The 22,283-nt window shown below is 41.6% G+C and overlaps 1 protein-coding gene across 2 annotated transcripts in view; it reads left to right on the top strand.

Annotated features, from left to right (window-relative positions):
• Positions 1–22,283, top strand: part of DLEC1 (DLEC1 cilia and flagella associated protein) — a 386,841-nt gene that overhangs the window by 4,752 nt on the left and 359,806 nt on the right. For both annotated transcript variants that reach the window (XM_033931738.1, XM_033931737.1), the window contains exons 3-4: positions 9,852–9,992; positions 11,665–11,821. In XM_033931738.1, the coding sequence (XP_033787629.1) occupies positions 9,852–9,992; positions 11,665–11,821 (298 nt within the window). The remainder of the gene's footprint in view (positions 1–9,851; positions 9,993–11,664; positions 11,822–22,283) is intronic.

Genomic DNA, 22,283 nt, shown 5'->3' with positions numbered 1-22,283 from the left:
TTAAGGTAACTGTATGAATCTTTATGACACACTTGTTATATGAAGAAAAAATCAATAAAAAGTTAAACATTAATAAAATTTGACTGATCAGATCTCTTTCTAGCTTCCTGGAGCCTTCTTCACTAAATATTCTAATTCACTCGCTAGTTATCGCTACAATTGACTATTGCAACTCTCTCTATAAAGGAATTATGCAAAAGGAAATCAAACGGCTATAACTCATTCTAAACACCTGTTAATAAAATTATTTGTAACGCAAAAAAATATGACCATGTCACTCTGTTATTAAAAAATGCACACTGGCTTCCCATTCCACATCGTATCACTTTCAAAATTGCACTTCTCACTTTCAAAGCGCTCAAATCCAGTCTACCAGCTTTTATTGATAAGCTATTGATTCCGCACACTCCAGCTAGAATTCTAAGATCTTCTTCCCACAATTTTTCATACGCGACGTACCACTTCATTTGCCGTTACAGCACCCCAGATCTGGAACTCCTTGCCCTCTTATCTGAGGGAAGAATCAAATATTGATAAATTTAAAGGAGCATTAAAAAGCTTCCTCTACAAAGATGCTTTTACTCCATAACTCAGGACTCGTTTTATGAAAAGGCAGCTCTCAACTAACTTTCCCCTACCCTTTTGTGTTATCCTTAACTGTTTCCTTTTCTAAAATATTGTATTTCACCCTCTACCCTCTTGTTTTCTGTCTATCTGTGGGTCTTGTCCGTGTTTTGGTTCTTGTTAATTATTTTAATTTTGATCCCCTCAATATAGTTGCATTGTAAATCGCCTAGAATGTTAATAGGCGAGTAATCAAATTTTTAATAAAACCTTGAAACCTTGGTAGTCACTACTTTTCTCAGCAAACATCTGCTTAGACAAATATAAATACCTGGTACTTAAGTTGTTGGGGCTGTCTTTGCATGAAGAGCTGAGGAGGAGAGAATAGCAAAAGCAATCTCTCCTGCTGCAGATAGTCTCCCATTTCCAGATAGCACCCATGTTTCCACTCTTCCTTGAGGCAGGGGAATAGCTTGGAGATGATGAGGGGAACTGCAAGGAACTTCTACACTCCAGCTGCAGACTGGGAATGGGGAGCCCTGAACTAGCATATTTTGTCATTTCACTGAGTACAGCTTGCTGCAACAGGAGAGAGGAACTGTTTGTATGTGTATGTGTGGGGAGGGGGGGGGGGGCTAAGGGAAACAGCAGTTGTAGAGTTAAAGCCAGGCCTGAGAGGGAGATGAATAATGATAATGATGGCTTCTAGTTGCTACATGTTGCCAGAGAAGGGGAAAGGGGAGCTGCTGTTGATTCCCAAAGTAGGGAAAAGTGGTTGAACCAGCAAGATAACTTGTTCTCTTTATGAAGGTCAGTCAAATGACATTACCCTCAACTTCTGATGATGTTTGACAGACTTGATGACAGACTTTTATGCTGAGAAAACTTCTTGAGGTCCTTTATATTTGACACTCCTATTTTAAATTATTCTACTTCATACAGATCGCTTATTAGTAAGTCTCATATCCTAAAAGCTAAATGATATTTTAAGATCAGCACAGAATAGTAAACTGTGATTCAAAATTAAAGAAATATTACTAGAATAAATCAACAACCTAAATTCTTTGCTATATGAGAAAGTATAGGCAAAATATATTTATTGGCTTTAATAGAAGTAACTGTGAGCAATTAAATATATCACTTTTCCGCATAGTTCCCATGCAAGACAACGCATTTGTTGTATTGTTCAGTTAGCTTCGGCATTCCTGCGGAGAAGATATGTGGCTGCTCCAGAAGCCAAGTGAACATCGCTTCCTTTACTTATCATACTTTGTTTTTTGCTCTCTGGGTTGTTGCCAGTGACAGTTCTCTCCAGAATACCTGGATCTTCTTTATACCATCTCAAGAATTGGGTCACAACCTCCACACGCTGTTGCTTGTGCAGATCAGTAAGCATAGATAAACCACTTAGGTCTGTAATATGCTGATGTGGTATAACAAATGCTAATAAAACATAAACATGAGCTGTGTAGGAACCCATAGTGCGTAGACTTTCCTCTATCCCAGGTCATCATGTAACATAGTAACATAGTAACATAGTAGCTGATGGCAGATAAAGACCCGAATGGTCCATCCAGTCTGCCCAACCTGATTCAATTTAAATATTTTTCTTCTTCTTCTTCTTAGTTATTTCTGGGCAAGAATCCAAAGCTCTGCCCGGTACTGTGCTTAGGTTTCAACTACTGAAGTCTCTGTCAAAGCTCACTCCAACCCATCTACACCATCCAAGCCCTTGAAGCCCTCCCTAGCCCATCCTCCACTAAACGGCCATATACAGATACAGACCATGCAAGTCTGCCCAGTACTGGCCTTAGTTCTTCAGTAATTACTATTATTTTCTGATTCTAGATCCTCTGTGTTCATCCCATGCTTTTTTTTAACTCCATCACCGTTTTCTTCTCCACTACCTCTCTCGGGAGCACATTCCAGGCATCCACCACCCTCTCCGTAAAGAAGAATTTCCTCACATTGCTTTTGAGTCTCTCACCCCTCAGCCTCATATTATGCCCTCTGGTTTTACCATTTTCCTTTCTCTTGAAAATATTTTGTTCTAAATCTAAATTCAAGTACTTTCAAGTACTTGAATGTCTGAATCATATCTCCCCTGTCCCTCCTTTCCTCTAGGGTACACATATTCAGGGCTTCCAGTCTCTCCTCATACGTCTTTTGGCGCAAACCTCCTATCATTTTAGTCTGGACTGCTTCAAGTCTTCTTATGTCCTTCGCCAGATACGGCCTCCAAAACCGAACACGATACTCCAAGTGGGGCCTCACCAACGACTTGTACAGGGGCATCAACACCTTCTTTCTTCTACTGGTTACGCCTCTCTTTATGCAGCCCAGCATCCTTCCGGCAGCAGTCACCGCCTTGTTGCACTGTTTTTTCGGATACTATCACCCCAAGGTCCTTCTCCCCCTCTGTGCATATCAGCCTCTCACCTCCCAGCATATACGGTTCCTTCCAATTATTAATCCCCAAATGCATTACTCTGCATTGAATTTTAGTTGCCAAATTTTAGGCCATTCCTCTAACTTTTGCAGATCCTTTTTCATGTTTTCCACTCTCTCCTCGGTGTCTACTCTGTTACAAATCTTGGTATCATCCACAAAAAGGCAAACCTTATCTTCTATCCCTTCATCAGTGTCACTCACAAATATATTAAACAGGATCGGCCCCAGCACTGAACCCTAATCACCTTTCCTTCCTCCGAGCAACTTCCATTAACCACCACCCTCTGGCATCTGTTCGACAACTAGTTTCTAATCCAGTTCACCACTTTGGGTCCTAACTTCAGCCCTTCAAGTTTGTTCAAGAGCCTCCTATGAGGAATCATGTCAAAGGCTTTGCTGAAATCTAAGTAAATGACATCTAGCATATATCCTCGATCTAGTTCTCTGGTCACCCAATCAAAAAATTAAATCAGGTTCGTTTGGCACGATTTACCTTTTGGATCCTGTAACCCATTAGATTCTAGGAAGTTCACTATCTTTTCTTTCAGCAACATTTCCATTATTTTTCCAACAACCAAAGTGAGCTTTACCAGCCTGTAGTTTCCTGCTTCATCCCTGTGACCACTTTTGTGAATAGGGACCACATCCGGTCTTTTCCAATCCCCAGGAACCACTCCCATCTCCAGAGATTTGTTAAACAAGTCTTTAATAGGACCCGCCAGAACCTCTCTGAGCTCCCTTAGTATCTTGGGATGGATCCCGTCCAGTCCCATCTCTTTGTTCACCTTCAGTTTTTCAAGTTGCTCATAAACACTTTCCTCCGTGAACGGCGCAGAATCTACTCCATTTTCTCCATTTTCTTGCATAACTTTGCCAGACAGTCTCAGTCCTTCTCTGGGATTTTCTTCCGTGAACACAGAACAGAAGTATTTGTTTAGCACGTTTGCTTTTTCCTCATCACTCTCCAAACATCGGTTCCCAGCATCTTTTAGTTTAGCAATTCCATTTTTCATTTTCCTCCTTTCACTAATATTTCAGAAAAATATTTGTCTCCCTTTTTTACATTTTTAGCCATATGCTCTTCCGCCTGCGCTTACGCCAGACGTATCTCTCTCTTGGCTTCTTTCAGTTTCACCCTGTAGTCCTTTCTATACTTCTCTTCTTGGGATTTTTTAAAAATATTTCAGAAACGCCAACTCTTTTGCCTTTATTTTCTCCGCCACTAATTTGGAGAACCATATCAGTTTCATTTTTCTCTTGTTTTTATTTATTTTCTTCACATAAAGGTCTGTAGCCATTTTTATCGCTCCTTTCAGCTTAGACCACTGTTTTTCCACTTCTCTTATGTCCTCCCATTCGCGAATGACCGGGGGAACACTGTATACCTTTTTTCCCTTTAAAAAAAAAAATTCTAAACATTCCCAATAAATCTAGCTAGCAGTTTCTATGCTTTAATCTCCAACTACAGATTAAGCCTTAAAGCTGTTCTCTGTTCTGACTGGCTATGTAAAATAAGTCTTGCCTGCAGTAGGAAAGATGGAAGTGTTTATCCCCTCTAATGACAGAGCTAAGCAGAAGAGAGGAGTTACCACACTATAGACAAACAGTCATGTAAGTTTAGGTTCCAATAATTAAATGATTAATAAAGCCTATATTATGGCAAATGCTGATCCATAGCTGATATCCAAATTTGCCAATTGAGACACCATAGTCCATCGGTCTAAACAAGGCATCCGCCCTCTCAATGGGGGACCAGAATGACCTTTGTCGGTTACACCTGTTCTTTTTGCTTTAAACCTTTTTTATCACTCATAAACCTTTTGTCGATTCATAATGCTATGTCAATACTGAGTTAGTATCTGACAGTGAATTTCCACAAGTTTTACTCCCTCTGCCCAAAGAAAGTGCACTACTGCACGTTGTTCTTCGATAATGCAATCTTAAAATGAAGCATCCATGTTTCTGACCTCGTGGCTGCCACAAGACTACAGGCCGAGTGCCGCTCTGTGCATGGGTGAACTATCCAACAGGTAATGTACAAGCAGTGCTGGGTAGTAACTAGTTACAGCAACGCTGGTTATTATAGGTAACTATCAATATAACTGGTTTCCCGCAGTGATGACTCCCCCTGCAATCGGTGCAAAACAGTGCTGCACGACTCATCTACCAACCTCACTACACTCATGTCACTCCTCTCTTTTAATCACTTCATTGGCTCCCTATCTGCCTTTGCATACTGTTCAAGCTCCTATTGCTGACCTTCAAGTGTGTTTATTCTGCTGCCCCTCAGTATCTATCTGTCCTCTCTTCTCTCTCCTTACACACCTCCCAGAGAACTCTGTTCCTCAGATAAGCTACTCTTAGCTGTACCCTTCTCCTCCACTGCCAATTCCAGACTTCGTTCCTTTGATCCAGCTGCCCCATATGCCTGGGATAAATTACCCGAGTTTGTCCACCAAGCCCCTTCCCTTGTTTAAAAGCAGACTGAAAACCCACGTTTTTTATATAGCCTTCAAGCCATAACCCTACTCCACTCTGCCCACCAACCCAGCCAGCAGATTAACAATTCCCCTTATAGTATTAGAACCCCTATTATTAGCTATTAATCAAGCAAAGGGGATACAGGGTATTCCTCGTAACGATTGGGAATATAAGTTCTCTGCTTATGCAGACGATATTTTATTATATTTGAGAAATCCTGTTTCCTCCATTCCTTGTTTGTTAGACTTGATAGACAAGTTCGGTAAATTTTCAGGATATAAAATAAATTGGAATAAGTCTGAACTTCTTCCACTCAATGTACATTGTTTAAAAAGTATGTTTGAGTCCTTTTCTTTCGTTTGGAAGGATGATGGTTTAAAATATTTAGGAATATGGATTAAAAATACAGTAGATGAGACTGTAAAAGAAAATGAAAAAAGACTGTTAAAAAAGGTTACGGAATTATGTGAGCATTGGAATCCATTACATTTATCTTGGTGGGGGAGAGTTCAAACGGTTAAAATGATGATTCTACCTGTAGTTTGCTATCAAATGGGTATGATACCAGTATTTTTTCATGGATCTTTTTATAAAAAATTGAACTCGATTATTATAAAATGTATTTGGCTTGGTAAAACTCCTAGAATTGCTATAGCATCTTTGCAAAGACCAATTAAGGAGGGCGGGGTAAATTTTCCAAACTTTTATAGGTACCATCAAGCCTATATTTTACATCAAGGTATGTATTGGGTCCTCCCGGATCTCATTGAGTATACTCCTGATTGGTTATATTTGGAATGGCGACTCATGTTTCCTTTACATCTTTCTCATGTGCTCAGTATCAAGATGCCCAGATTGTACAAAGAAAATAGAATTCTAATGGATACTTGGAAAACATTACGGTTTGTCAGTAATTTAACAGCAATTACTATTAATAATTCAACGAATCAATCCATATGGCTAAACTCCAAGATTCAAATTGGCGGTTTTAAGATCGTCTGGAAACATTGGATAATTGCAGGTATCAGAACTTTAAATGATGTAATTACTAATGATAAGCTGCTGGATTTTACACAATTGCAACATAAATTTGGGCTTCACAAATCGCAATTTTTTCGTTGGTTGCAATAGGGTTCCCTGAATGGAAAAATTTGAATAATCAACCTAGCATATAATTTTTATGTTTTCAGGCGGACTTTCTGGGACATCAGGCCGCACACTGGTATAAAACTATTAGTGAATTGGTTAAAAAAAAAACCTAAAAATACTCTTAGGATATTTGGAGCATTGAGATTAAACATGATATTTCAGCATCTCAATGGCCACAAATTTGGTCTTGGAGAATGAGATGTACAATGTCAGCGTCTATGAAACAAACTTGGTTTTTTTTGTTACATAGAGCTTTTTGGACCCCAGTTAGATTGCAAAAATTAAATAGTTCTTTGTCTAATAGATGCTGGCATTGTAATCTGGATATAGGGACTTTAGATTATCTTTTGTTCTATTGTCCCCATATCTTAGCCTTTTGGAACTCAATCTGGGATCAAGTAAATTGTTTATTGGAAAATCACGTAGCATTAACTTATGATACTGTACTTTTTGGTATGTCTATGAGAAAAAAGAGTCAGATATCAATGTGTAATAACAAACTTTTATTGATTTTGACCGGAGTAGCCATTCAACATATTACTAATAACTGGAAAGACCATAGTAGGCTCAATTTTAAATTTTGGTGGAATTCAGTTTGCCACATAAACAGAATGGAAAGATCAACAACGGTGCAAAATGGAAATTATAAAAACTTCATTAAAATTTGGGAACCATTAACGTCCTTTTGTCATGATTGATGCCATTTTTCTAATATTTCTATATTTAATATGTAAGATAAGGGTGGGGTGGGGGGAGGGTTTCTATTATATGAAAAATAAAAATTACTAAAAGGATTTCAGGATGGGAGAGGGAGGGTTATATTTACAACTATAAGTTATAATGATAAGATGTACAAGTGGTTAAATCTATGGAATTCACCCGAGAGTCTTAAAGGAATTGAAGGTTGAAATCGGAGAGTTATTGCAAAAACTTGCAAACCTGACAATCAGAACTGGACAGATACCGGACGACTGGAGGATAGCGAACGTCACGCCAATTTTTAAAAAAGGATCGAGAGGGGAACCGGGCAACTATAGGCCTGTGAGTCTTACGTCTGTCCCCGGCAAGATGGTTGAAGCACTGATCAAGGATAGCATAGTCTGGCACTTGGACGCACACGACTTGATGAAACCCAGTCAACATGGATTCAGGAAAGGGAAATCATGTTTGACGAATTTACTCCAATTTTTTGAGACTGTGAACGAGCAAATTGATAGTGGGAAGCCGGTGGACATAATATACTTGGACTTCCAGAAAGCGTTCGACAAAGTTCCACATGAAAGACTTCTCAGGAAACTACAAAGCCATGGCATAGAGGGGGATATACAAAGGTGGATAGGCAAATGGCTGGAAAACCGAAAGCAGAGAGTGGGCATAAATGGGAAGTTCTCCGACTGGGAGAAAGTGACTAGTGGTGTACCACAGGGCTCGGTACTTGGGCCGATCCTTTTTAATATTTATATCAATGACCTGGAGGAAGGAACAACCAGTGAGATCATCAAGTTTGCAGATGATACAAAACTATGCCGGGCAATCAGATCGCAGGAGGATAGAGAGGAACTCCAGAGCGACTTGTGTCGGTTAGAAACATGGGCGGAGAAATGGCAGATGAAGTTCAATGTGGAGAAATGCAAGGTAATGCATTTAGGAAATAAGAATAAGGAATACGAGTATACAATGTCAGGTGCAACTCTGGGGAAGAGTGAACAAGAAAAGGACCTGGGTGTACTGATAGATAGGACCCTGAAGCCGTCGGCACAATGCGCGGCAGCGGCAAAGAAGGCAAATAGAATGTTGGGCATGATAAAGAAAGGAATCTCGAGTAGATCGGAGAAAGTTATAATGCCGCTTTATAGGGCAATGGTCAGACCACACTTGGAATACTGCGTCCAACATTGGTCTCCCTACCTAAAGAAGGATATAAAACTGCTGGAGAGGGTGCAGAGACGAGCAACAAAACTGGTGAAGGGTATGGAGAAACTGGAATACGAGGATAGACTTATAACACTAGGATTGTTCTCCCTAGAGAAAAGGAGACTGCGTGGGGATATGATCGAGACCTTCAAAATACTGAAAGGAATCGACAAAATAGAGCAGAGAAGATTATTTACATTGTCCAATTTGACACGGACTAGAGGACATGAAATGAAGCTAAGGGGGGACAGGTTCAGGACTAATGTCAGGAAGTTCTGCTTCACTCAGAGAGTGGTCGACGCCTGGAATGCCCTCCCAGAGGAGATTATTGCGGAATCGACCGTCCTAGGCTTCAAGAGCAAACTAGATGCATATCTCCTTAAGAGAGGCATATAAAGATATGATGGACTATAAATTACGCCAGGGTACACCTGGCAGGGCCTCCGCGTGCGCGGATCACCGGACTTGATGGACCAAAGGTCTGATCCGGAGATGGCAGTTCTTATGTTCTTATGTTCTTATGTTATGTTATTGTGTTGCAATTTTTGTACACTTGATGAAAGTTTTAAAATGAATAAAGAATTATAAAAAAAAAAAAACAAAAACCAACAATTCCCCTTAACTGTATCCATGCCATCCTGTTTGTCTTTGGGAAGCAGAGCTGAGCTTGTGATGTCATAATGCCTCCTTCTACCACTAAGAGACAACCTCATCAGTGATGTCACAATGGCTTGATTGTCCTATACTCCCCGCAGCCCTCCATCCCAGCCAGCTGATTAACCATTCCCCTTAACTGTATCCATGACTGTCTGATTCTGGTAGAAATCTCCCTTCTGGGCTGTCTCTCTTAGCTGGTGTTGGGACAGTTTTATCTCTGGCAGTGTCAGAAGGGGTATTTCTACTTGAGACAAGGCAGTTGCCTGTCACAATATATATATTTTAGGATTTGTAGACTATAAGCACCTGTGAATAAATAAATTTACAATGTCAAGGACTATATTTAATGTGGGGATGGGGAGGTATTTTATGTGATTTAATGGGTTTATTCCTGATGAATGGGATGGGTGAGGAGGGGTCCTTTTTATATGCATTTGACAATAATTGTTAGAATGTCAAGTGATTTGTACAAATTATCTGATTGAATATTGTACACTTGTTGCAAGAGTTATAACTGAATAAAGAATTTAAAAAAAAAAAATGTAGAAGGCTTACCTGTAGCGTTATAGAAATAATTAATAGTAGTAGTAATGATATCAGAAGTATCGCTCATTAAAATTTTTTCTTTTTATTAGGATATTTCTTATTTGTTGACCAACATGTTCAAGAACCTATACACTGGGGATGTCATAGGAAAGGATAAAGGAAAAAGTCTATTAACATCCCGTGGAGGAGACAACCTGTATCATGAGAAGTTTTTGGAAGAACTTCAAAAGGTAAGAGAGGTTGATTTAGTGCCTGTCTTATCAAGCTACAATAGAGTATTTTAGTGTGGGCTGGCGAGGTAAATTCTTAGATGCTCATTCAATTCCTATGAGTGTCGGAGCATTTACCTCATTGGCCCATGCTACAATGCTCTACAGTGGCTTGATAAAAGGAGGCCTTAGTTTGTATCTATGGTCCTTAGAAAAACACCACATGGGCTTCAGGGTTTTGTGCACCAAAAATTCTAATGCTCAGTTTGTGGCTTAGTTTTTTTCTTTCCCTCTCTCTGCCTTGTGGTAATACAGCAAATAAAATAAAACCATCACCTTCTTTTCCAGCACTAAATAACTTTTACATTCCCTCTCTCCAGCCGGAGCTATCTCCTTAGGCTCTTCCCCCTAATAAAAACCTTTCTGTATTGAGGTCACCAACCTCTACAGATCCCTGGTCAGCTTCTCTGCAGCAGAAGCTAAAAAACTAGCAAGAAACACCATATGTGGGAGACTAGCCTAGTTGGGCAGGCTAGTCTGGCTTGCTAGAAGCATTTAGCATACAAACATTTTTCACAGAAACCACTTTGCTTTATTGATTTTCCTCACACCAATCAAAGAATATAGCCGTGACTTACCTCAGCCAGCTGCTACAGGCATCAATCTGTTTCCCAAGGCCTGACTCTGCCCATATCTAGGGAAAACTTGAGAGTTCCTCTTTCTCCCTTGAAAACATCTCTAGAATGAACCCAGCCTGGATAGAAATACCTCTGTCCTGTGAATCCTGTCCCTGTGACTCAGCACTGAGCCCCAAAGTTCAGAGTATGGTTGGACATGTAGTCCCTTCTCTTTCTGATTAGCGTCTCCTGCTGCCTAGAGGTATAATATTTTCATTGGGGAGGGAAAACCCCTTAATCTGTTACATGCTTATTCAAGGGGATAGATTCCATACAAACGAAAGGAAGTTCTTCTTCACCCAGAGAGTGGTAGAAAAATGGAACGCTCTTCCAGAGGCTGTTATAGGGGGAAACACCCTCCAGGGATTCAAAACAAAGTTGGACAAGTTCCTGCTGATCTAGAACGTAGGCAGGTAAGGCTAGTCTCAATTAGGGCACTGGTCTTTGACCTAAGGGCCGACGCGAGAGCGGACTGCTGGACACGATGGACCACTGGTCTGACTCAGCAGCGGCAATTCTTATGTTCTAAGGGATACAATATAATATTCACAGTGCAAAAATGTATCAGCGGGAACTATGTTCAGAAAGAAACTTCAAAGGAATCTCAAATTAATATTAAGTAGTGATGTGAATCCTCAGTGTCGGGTAAAGAGCTATGGAAAACCAGTTCCTCCAAATAGGAGAGCCTAGGTTCAATTGCTCAACCTGGCTCTGGGTGCTTTACTGGCAAGAGACTTAGCTCCCATATTCAAGGAATAAGCAGATTTTTTCCCCAGTTTACCTTAATAATGTTTTGTGGTCTTTCCTCCCGAAACCTGTCCAAATCTCAAATCCAGCTACATTAATAGCTTGTACCACATCCCCCAGCAATGAATGCCAGAACTTAATTATGTGCTGATTGAAACAATAGGACTTGTTATATACAGGGACTTTCAGTCCTGCTCTGAATGAAATCACTGTCTCAGTATATTTTCCAATTCCTGTCATAAATTTTGTTTATCTAATTCACATACCAGGTTCGTACTGTGCATTCTCAGCGAATGAGAGATGCTGACATGGCCGAAAGGCACATTATTCAGGCACGAGCTCGAGCAACTGCTGAAGAAGAAAGGGCCACAAAAATGCAATTAGAAGAAACTGGTGAGAGATTTGCTGACCTTAAACTTCCTCCAGGTAAGTTTGCCTGAAAAATCAAAAATCAATACATTCAAGTCGACCTGTTTTCCCTCACTGTATTCCACTTTATCCCATTTTAGCTAAGTCTTTATATATATATATATATATATATATATACAGTGGTACCTCGGTTTACGAGTGCACCGGTTTGTGAGTGTTTTGCAAGACGAGCAAAACATTTGCAAAATCTGTGCCTCGGAAACCGAGTATGGCTCGATTTACGAGCACCCCCCCCCCGCAATCCGGCACCCCCCTCCTGCGATCCGGCACCCCCCCTGCCTCGAACCGGCACCCCCACTGCCACGATCCGACCCCCCCGACACGATTGTGCACCCCCCGACACGATCCGACACCCCCCCGACACAATTGGGCACCCCCCGCCGCTTCTTACCCTCATCTGGGCACTCTTAAAGATCGGCCTACTCGTCTGCTGGGCCTTGAGCATCTGAGCATGCTCAAGGCCTGCGAGTTCACGCTCACATTCAGAACGTGAACTCGCAGGCCTTGAGCATGCTCAGATGCTCAAGGCCCAGCAGACGAGTAGGCCGATCTTCAAGAGTGCCCAGATGAGGGTAAGAAGTGGCGGGGGGGTGCCCAATTGTGTCGGGGGGGATGTCGGATCGTGGCGGGGGGGTGCCCAATCGTGTCGTGGGGGGGTCGGATCATGGCGGAGGAGGGTGCTGGATCGCAGGGGGGGGCCTTCGAGAGGAGCAATGCCGGTTCTCGGGGGGGGGGAGGGGAAACGCATCAAAGCAAGTTTCCATTATTTCCTATGGGGAAACTCGCTTTGATAAATGAGCATTTTGGATTACGAGCATGCTCCTGGAACGGATTATGCTCGTAATCCAAGGTACCACTGTATATATATCCCGCTTACAATTTAAGCGGGTCACAAATTTGAAACACACATAATAAATATAATAAGGATAATATAAGATATGTTTTATATAAAGTACATTATAGAAATATCAAGTGTATTGTTAAAATAATTGTATGAAAATTTATGACACTTGTTATATGAAAAAATCAATAAAAAACTTAAAACAAAAACAAACAAACAAAAAAAACATAACATTTACCACACAAACATGTTAATTTGTTGCTGACATTCTTCTTACCTAAGAGAAATATTGGGCTGCTCATCTCTAGTTAAGGAAACCCTCAGTTTGCCAAAAGGTCAGATATTGAAAAATGCCTGAACAAGTATCGCTGGCTTTTTCAAAGCTGTGGTAGAGGTTTCTACCACGGGCTGGTGAGGTAAATGCTCTGACGCTCATAGAATTCCTATGATCGTCAAAGCATTGTCCTTACTGGCCCACAGTAGAAACCCCTACTGCAGCTTTGTAAAAGGAGTCCTATATTTTTAACAATTTCCTAAATTGAACAGTAGTCTTACACAGTCGCAAATAACCTGGTAAAGCATTTTACAAGATCAAACATGTAACTGAAAATGCAGGCATTCTTGTAGTCACATAATGTACTGGATCCACGTTGCTGTTTTAGACCTCAGTTGTCTCCTCTGTATGTGAGGTGATATTCTAGAGCAGTGGTTCCCAACCCTGTCCTGGAGGACCAGCAGGCCAATCGGGTTTTCAGGCTAGCCCTAATGAATATGCATGGAGCAGATTTGCATGCCTTTCACTTCCATTATATGCAAATCTCTCTCATGCAAATTTGTTAGGGCTAGCCTGAAAACCCGATTGGCCTGCTGGTCCTCCAGGACAGGGTTGGGAACTACTGTTCTAGAGCAATAGGCGTATCATTCTGGACAAGCAGGTTATCTCCCCATGGCCACAAGCCATAGGCAGCAGGATTTTTTTCTGCGACCTCCTACTTCACCGGGGGTCTAATGCCACCTGAAGTTTTTCCTTTCTGTGCGCGAACCTGAAGGAGTGTTTCTGTTCTGCTCTCCCCTTGATTTATTTTATTTGGTATCTTTTTCGATTATATTTTTTAAGTACTCGGAGCTTAACAGTTTCAATATTAGCTCTGCCTCCATAGAAAAGAAGCAGACTGCGGTCTGTAGCTGACAAGCCAATCCTTGGTGGTACCTATTAGCCAGCCTGCACATGTAATTTTGGACTTTGGGGCCATCCCCGCTTTCCCCCTTTACCTACTGCTTAGCAGTGGTTTGAGTGCAGGCTGTAAGGAGGCTTCATTTTTACACCTCCCCCTTTCTGTAGCGCGTCCAGGTGGAGATACAGTCAGACGCCATGTATGGCTGACAGCCTGGAGATCAGCATTGAAGAAGCATTTCACATTATTTCTGTACACAGCATGAGGCTGTGATTTCTTCTCATTCCAGCTACTGTACAGAGCTGAGGCAGGCTGCAGCACAGGTCACACTGAGTAAGGCTGTTAACAGCCTGTGAGGTGAATCGGATTGGGGGGGGGAATCAAAAAATAATTTTAAAGGGTTTCTACATGTTTCCCTGTGTTTCCCCTCCTGAAAAAATACTAAATTTGCTGGGTTTTGACTTTGGGAAGTTAGTAGGCGTGAAAATCTTGCTGGTGGCCATCTTAAATTTTTAGCAATCTTTTTTTTCCAAAAGTTCCCTGCATTTCTAAAACTTAATTATTTGCCTCAAAACTGGTTGAGATGGATGGATTGGAGAGGTGAGAGCAGCCAGCTTAATCTCTCCTGAGCATGCTCAGCTGACAAAAAGGGTGGCTAGCCCACTGGGGCGGCTTTCTCTATTTTCAGGGCCTGGATATGGTGACCATTCCATGCGACAGGACACAGACACCCCACAGCCCAAGCAGCGCAAAGTGGAATCATCACAGGGTGACTCCTTGCTCCCTGGTATGGCTTTCTTTGCAGAATTTATTCATTTATTGTGGAAAGCCTTTCAGGAGAGCTGAGCTCTGCCTGCACAGTCCTGCTACGTGCTGGACTTGTCTAATCAAGGTGTAACCTTTCAAGGCACAACTACTTCATAGACTGCTGCTGCTCAGGCCTTGGGAAACCTGTTTGCAGGGGTTACCAATGATGAGGATAATCTTACTGTTCCCTTATTGTCTATGGATGCGCCTCTTCTGTCTGGAGACCCATGAACGTGTGCTGGCACTTTAGATCCTATTTTGACTTTGGAACCTGGGGATGATCCCACTGTTCTGCATTTATTTAAGTGCTGTCTTACCAGATCTCATTTCGGAGCTCAGTTTATACACACAGCCAGCTCCTTCTGCCTCCTCCTCTCGAGTGGAGTGAGGATTCAGTTATCAGCATTTCCCTGGCATCTGGACATTATTCTCTTGATTGGGAGCAGTGGGATTCTCCTGAAGGGTGTCTCAAAATAGTGAGAGCTATGTCACGGCTGTATCCTATGACACAGGAGTGTCTGCAACTTTTTAGTCAGCCTAAAGTGGATTGCTTGGTTGCACAGGTTTCTAAGCATACTTCAAAGCCGGTGTGGTGCTGAAGAATATGTAGGACCACCAAGTGGATGTAGTTTTCAGGTAACTTTTTTAGGCAGTGGCTTTTTGGGAGTCAAGGCTGCCTCGGTGGCATCCTTTGTCACACGTGCTTGTTTGTTCAGGCTGTGCACTTAGGAGAGTGAGGGAGATGAACCAGCCGCTCAGTTTCTTTTACCCAGTGTAGATTATGCAGATGAAACTCTCTATGACATTATATGTGTTCTGGGTAAAGTGTCAACTTATTCTATTTCTGCTCATAGAGTGCTCTGGATCGGACAATGGGCTGCATTTCTACCTCTAAAGCTACTCTTGCCAGACTTCCTTTTTTGGAGCATTTCTTATTTGATAAAGGCCTGGATGATCTCATGAACTGTGTGGTGGACTGTAGCCCCAAGACTCTGCCTGTTAGTAGACCTAGAGACTCAGGGCACTCTTGTTTTCGTGGTTCCAGGCATTCTCAACAATGTCCCAATTCCACATTGCAGAGATTCTCCCAGGGCTACAGGCAGTGGTTCTCCATAACCAGGCCTAGCCAGGCCTCCACTTTCCGTGCTGTTTCTTCCACCAACAAATTGCAATGACACCAGGCCAAGGGAGGTTCCTCTTCATATAGGGGGCAGTTCCTTGGCGTTTGTGCAGGCCTGGGTTCAGAGTTTGCCCGGCCGTTGGGTTCTGGACTTTATGCGGTCCAGCTACAAGCTGGAATTTGCCAGGCCTCTAATAGATTGATTTGTGGGCTCTCCCGCAGGGCACCCAGAAAAGGCGGTTGCACATCATGCTTTATATTCAGGCCATAGAGCCTGTGTCTCCCAAACTCAGGCTTGGGGAGATACGGAAATATTTCAGAGTTATTTAAAAATAACTTATCTAGTTACATTCCAAAAAGATCTTTGCATTCTGAGAACTTGGCTCTACTGAAGATGACTGTGAATTCAAGGTTAGTTGATACTTTTTGTTGTGCAGGAGTTAAGATTTGGAACTCTCTGGTAGGACAGATACAGAACTATTGTGAGAGGGGTATGTTTAGAAATTACTTAAAACACAGTTATTTGCTGATGCTTTCTTTTAGACATATCTTTTTTTTTTTGGTAAACCTGATGAACCGTTTATGATCCACAGATACGCTATTAATTTGTGTCTACGACATGCTTAAGCTCTGTTTCGATGCAAAGCTATGTTAGAATTTTTTAGCTATGAATTATAAGACTTGTTTCATTTTATTATGTTTTAAAACTATGGCATGTATATCCTGTTAACCATTTAGCTGTAAACGGTATAGAAATTTTTAAAATAAATAAATACTTTATCATGCCAAAGAAAGTCTCTAACAATTGGACTTATTTTCCCAGACCACAGAAGGTTTGTCAGATTTCATGTTCTGGACCATCTTTATCAATTTTCAGCTCTTAGGTCTGGTGATGGCTCCTCGAACCTTCACCACAGAGATGGTTTTGGTAGCAGCTCACCTGCATGAGAAGGGATTGCAAATGCATCGCTCCCTCATTGTTGATATCAACATATTTATCAACGATCTAGAGACAGGAACAACAAGTGAGATAATTAAATTTGCTGATTATACAAAATTGTTCAAAGTAGTTAAATCGCAAGAAGATTGTGAAAAATTGCAAGAGGACCTTGTGATACTGTGGCATCAAAAGAGCAGAAGACGTTTAATGTGAGCAAGTGCAAAGTGATGCATTTTGGGAAAGAGGAACCCGAACTATAGCTACGTGATGCTGGGTTCTATGTTAGGAGTCACTGCCCAGGAAAAGGATCTAGGTGTCATTGTTGAGGATACGTTGGAACCCTCAGCTCAATGTGCGGCGGCGGCTAAGAAAGGAAATAGAATGTTAGGAATTATCAGGAAAGGAATGAAAAACAAAGATGAAAATGTTATAATGCTCTTCTATCGCTCTATGGTACAGCTGCAACTTGAATACAATGTGCAGTTCTGGTCGCTGTATCTCCAAAAAGATACAGGGGAATTAGAAAAGGTACAGAGAAGGGCGACAAAAATGATAAAAAGAATGAGACACCTTCCCTATGAGGAAAGGCTAAAGTGGCTAGGGCTCTTCAGTTTGGAGAAGAGATGGCTCAGGGGTGATATGATAGAGGTCTATAAAATACTGAGTGGAGTAGAAAGGGTAGATGTGAAACGCTTATTCACGCTTTCCAAAAATACTAGGACTAGGGGGTATGCGATAAAGTTAGTAAATAGTAGATTTAAAACAAACCGGAGAAAATATTTCTTCACACAACGTGTAACTAAACTCTGGAATTCGTTGCCGGAGAATGTGGTGAAATCAGTTTGCTTGATGGGGTTTAAAAAACTGCTCTGTTTCCTCTGTATTTCTCAGAGGATCTATTCTAGAATATTCCTTTTAATCAGCTGATTTCACTATAACAAAATGTTTTGTTTTATTTTTTTTTGGGGGGAGGGGTTGTTCCTGGGTAATAAGGGGCTCATAATAATAATTAAAAAAAAGGTTCAAAAAGTGGCCTAAATCGGTACTTGGACGATCAAAAAGCCAGATTGTTCAAGTACCAAGAATCAAAGCTGGTTTTAAATGTATCTAAAACCAGCTTAGGCCTTTATCCTGCCTCTAAACGCCTAGAGTGAAAAGAGGCATTCCATTAGTATTTTTTATTTGTTTGTTTTGTTTACACCGCAGGACCAGAGAGGGCAAAGGGGTGAAGAGGCTATAAAATAAACCCACCAGGATGTTTGGAAAAAAACCACCCAATTGAGCAGAAAAATCAAATCAAAAAATCGATTCAATAGGCTGAATCGAATCGAATCAAAATTTTTTTTTCCTGAATCGGGCAGCAGTAGTGACTATGTAGCTCTCAGTTCATCTCTAGTGGAATTATCTCACATGTGGCACAGTTAGAATTTCATATGGCAGAACACCAATTTCTAAACTCTGTCAGATTTAATCTCCTTTTCATTCTTTTGTTTTGCATTAAAAAAAACAAAACCTTTTTTATTTTGCATGTTACTGGACATTGCAGTTTGGTATTGCATTTACACTTTTTATACTTTTGTATGGTATGGTGTTGGGGTTTTGCCATAACTCTTTACATACTAACGTACCAGCCTGACGTTTGAAAGCACCTTCTTGTTTTGTTATACTACACCTTTGTTAGGATATGTTATTCTTGATTGTTCATTGCTATTCTTTTTCCAAATTCAATAAAAATTATTGAACAAAAATGATTATTTTTTTACTAAATTAAGAGATTCCAAGGTCTGGAACCAGCCCACCTGTAGATTATCTGTTACCTCTCTTTGTTTTCCCAAACATATACATATGTGCTTACAACTGCTATGCCTGACAATTAAATTCAACCACATTTTCTCTCTGTGTGACCAGAAAGTGTTAATGACTCCAGCAGCGCAAATTATAATAAGCAAGAGATAAAGGAAAAAGGAATCATTCCTGGTATACTCATGAGCCTCCTACTTAGGACTCCTTTTACTAAGGTGCCCTAGCGGTTTTAGCGCGGGCTACAATGCCGCGCACGCTAGATGTTAACGCCTCCATAGAGCTTGCGTTAGTATTTTTAGTTTAGCGCAGGGTTTGCATGCGCTAATCTTCAGCGTGCACTAAAAACGCTAGCACACCTTAGTAAAAGGAGCCCTACTCACAGTGAAGACGGATAATAAAACAAAACTCACACATGCATAATAAATTATGAGAGCAATGAAAAAATTTGGTTTAGTAGCTCAAATGCAGACATTTTTTCTTACATATATATCAGGGGAGCTCCATGTCCAGAAATGCATCCCCTGGTCCCTGAAGTGATGATCACTTCTGTTGAGTCTAAGGCAAAGCTCTGCATTCTTGGGTATGGGTTTAGATTAGTATAACACAAAATGGAGTTCATGTCTTTATTTGATTGGTTTAAGTGAGATTCTTTTGGTTTTAACTAAGAATAGCTCTGTGAATCATTTATCTGATCTTTTCTGTTAAACTCTTCTATACAAAGAAACATAAATAATTTTCAATGCACCACATAGACAAAGCAAATTGAAAATAGCAGTTGTAGGTGGTTGATGTCATTATTTTGTTTGTGCGAGTTGGCTTTTGGCTTTTTGCTTTGACTATTTGCTGGTTATTGTTTGTCCTGGATGTGAAAACTTCTAAATAGAAAAAAAAAAAGAAAGAAAATAACAATTGTAAATTCTATTCCTTATAAATCTTGTTCGTTTAATACACATCTATGGAACTGATGTCCCTTAAAGTTTGTAAAAAAAAAAAAAATCTCTAAACCAAAATTTGTATAACTATTTATAAAAAAAAAAAAAAAGAATTATTATGGTTTTTAGTTTAAAACACAACTTGAGTAAATAACAAAAATCCTCTTTCATAAGAACATAAAAATTGCTGCTGCTGGGTCAGACCCATCGTCCATCGTGCCCAGCAGTCCGCTCATACGGTGGCCCCCAGGTCAAAGACCAGTGCCCTAACCGAGATCAACCCTACCTGCGTTCATTCTGGTTCAGCAGGAACTTATCCAACCTTGTCTTGAATTCCTGGAGGGTGTTTTCCCTTATAACAGACTCCGGCAGAGCATTCCAGCTCTCTACCACTCTCTGGGTGAAGAAGAACTTCCTTACGTTTGTACGGAATCTATCCCCTTTTAACTTTAGAGGCTAGCTTTGGCGTGGCAGGGAGGGAGGGGAAGCGATCGCCTGTCCCGTTGTCCCTGCGCACAGCTTCGGGACGCTGTCCCTGTAAATGTGACATTTCGGCGTCCCGAAGCTGTGTGTGGGGACAACGGGACAGGGGATTCAAAAACGGGACGGTCCCATTCAAAACGGGACGTATAGTCACCTTAGTCATGAGTAGCAGCAATAGTGGTGGAGGTGGCAGTGGAAAGGAGGTGAGGAAGGGGCATGGGGAGATTTAGCCTCCTCAAGCCTTATATAGCAGGTGCTGGTGGTCCTGTGCACCCTCAGCTGAGCCCTCTTGGAAGCTTTTCAGCTTGTAAACACAGCTCTGATATGAACTTTTCCAGATTATGCCACTCAATTGTAAAACATGTTCCAGTGTAATAGATGAGACATTCTAAACAGTAGGGTTATTTCCCTTTAGTCATATGGTTCCAGAAGAATTCCACTCTGGATCTTTTACTCTACCTCTATAGTACTTCACTGATCAGTTTAGCCCTCTACAGTTTTTTTTCCTTCAGCAAGCACAGATGTAGTTGTGTGTGTTCTGCTCTCCCAATTTTATTGTTTTAATGCGATGTAATTTCATCCCCTTTCCGGGTAATTTAGTGCTTGAAGCGATTTTAAAGCTGTGCCTGCTTGAGAATTTACAGATTTCGGTCTGTAGCTGACAGGCAGATCCCTTTGTAGGTACTTGTTGACCAGCCTGCATAGTTTTCTCTGGAGCTCAGGGCCATCCCTGAAGTGGTCTCACCTTCTGTTAATCAGGGGTTGAGCGCAGGTTGTTAGGCTTGCAGGGCTTACAGGCTGTGTTGTTGTACCTCCGCTTGTTCTGGTGCACATTCGATGGTCCGCGAGGATGGAGGTATAGTCAGACATTGGAATCTGACTGGCAACCCAAATGTCAGCTTTGTAGGAACATTCCCAGCTTTGTGGCAGTGATTATTCTCTTCCAGCTACTATGTGGGAGCTGAATGCAGGCTTCCAGCACTTCTAACTGATCCTGTCAAGTTACAGGAAGTACACAAGCTGACATCGGGGGAGGTGTGAAAAGTGGGGTTTTGAGTGTTTCTGATTATTCCCTATGTTCCCTCTCCTGAGAAATCCTAAAATTGTCATTTTTAAAGTTTGGGAAATGTGAAAAATATAACAATTTTGGTGTGAATTTTGTGATGGCGGCCATCTTGGTTTTTTAGCAATTTTATTTATAAGTTCCCTGCTTCTTCAAATCTTCAAAATTTGCCTGGAGACTTGCTGGGATGGAGTCCTTGGGCTCGCCTCATGTGTATTCTTGCCAGGTTTGCGCAATTTTGGCACTTTTATAGCATTTTTTGCCACATGTTGTGTGGCGTAGCTGGGGGAGGGGCCACAGCATCCAGTTTCATCTTTTCCCTGCTGAAGCAGGTGACCAAATGCTCAGCTAGTCTTCATGGTTTTCGGGGCTTGGCACAGCTGGTAATCCCATCCACCATGCTGCAGATCTTGCACATCCTCAGAAAGTTCAGTTTCACCACATTTATGTGAGCTATGCCCCAGGATATGCTCTGGATTTCAGATCACTGTGTTTTTCCCCCTGCGCGGTCCCAATCCATCTACATGGTGTCTCTCAGGGGCGTTACTCTTTTCGACATGTCCTAGACTCACCATAATGCTTGCGCTGCTTGACCCTGATCTGGGGGATCCAGGTGCAGATGATTTACTTGTTGACCTCTTATTTACAGGTGTAGCGTTTCCCGAGATGGGAAATCAGGGACTGTGTGCTGGATCTGTGGATCCTTCTGGGGTTTTGGGAGCCTGGAAATGCTCACACAAGCCTGTGCCTATTTGAATTTGCGGCTTTGCCAGCCCTTTATGGGAGAACTTTTTGTTCTCTCTGTCGGCTCCGGCCACTTCTTTCTCCTGACTTTGTAATATATACTTGCTACTTTCCCCTGGTACCCTGATATATTTATTCTAGTCCTGGAGCAGTTTAATTCTCCTGAGAGTGCTCCTGAGAGTGCTCTGCTGGGACATGCAGCTCCTGATTGGTAAGGCCCGACTTTAGTACAGGAAGAGGCAGTCAGAGCATACAGTGAGTGATTTCCTTCACTCGCTGGCGCTCCAGATGCCCTCTCCTGTCTCCCCTGCCTGGTCATTCATGGTTGGAAATGCGAATTACCGGGACCGTGAACCGCCAACTGCGAATGATCGGGGGAGCACTATATTTGGCACTCCTCTGTACTTGAGTACTAACTGTAGAGGGCGCTAAACTGATCAGTGAAGTACTATAGAGGCAAAGTGAAAGAGCCAGAGTGGATTCCTTCTGTAACCATGCGTCTAAAGGGAAATAACCCTACTGTCTAGAATGTCTCATCTATCTACTGGAAA

This window comes from Geotrypetes seraphini, chromosome 2, assembly GCF_902459505.1.
Source record: "Geotrypetes seraphini chromosome 2, aGeoSer1.1, whole genome shotgun sequence".
Lineage (NCBI taxonomy): Eukaryota > Metazoa > Chordata > Amphibia > Gymnophiona > Dermophiidae > Geotrypetes > Geotrypetes seraphini.
Note: the sequence above shows the minus strand (reverse complement) of the source record. Positions and strands in the feature narration are given on the sequence as shown.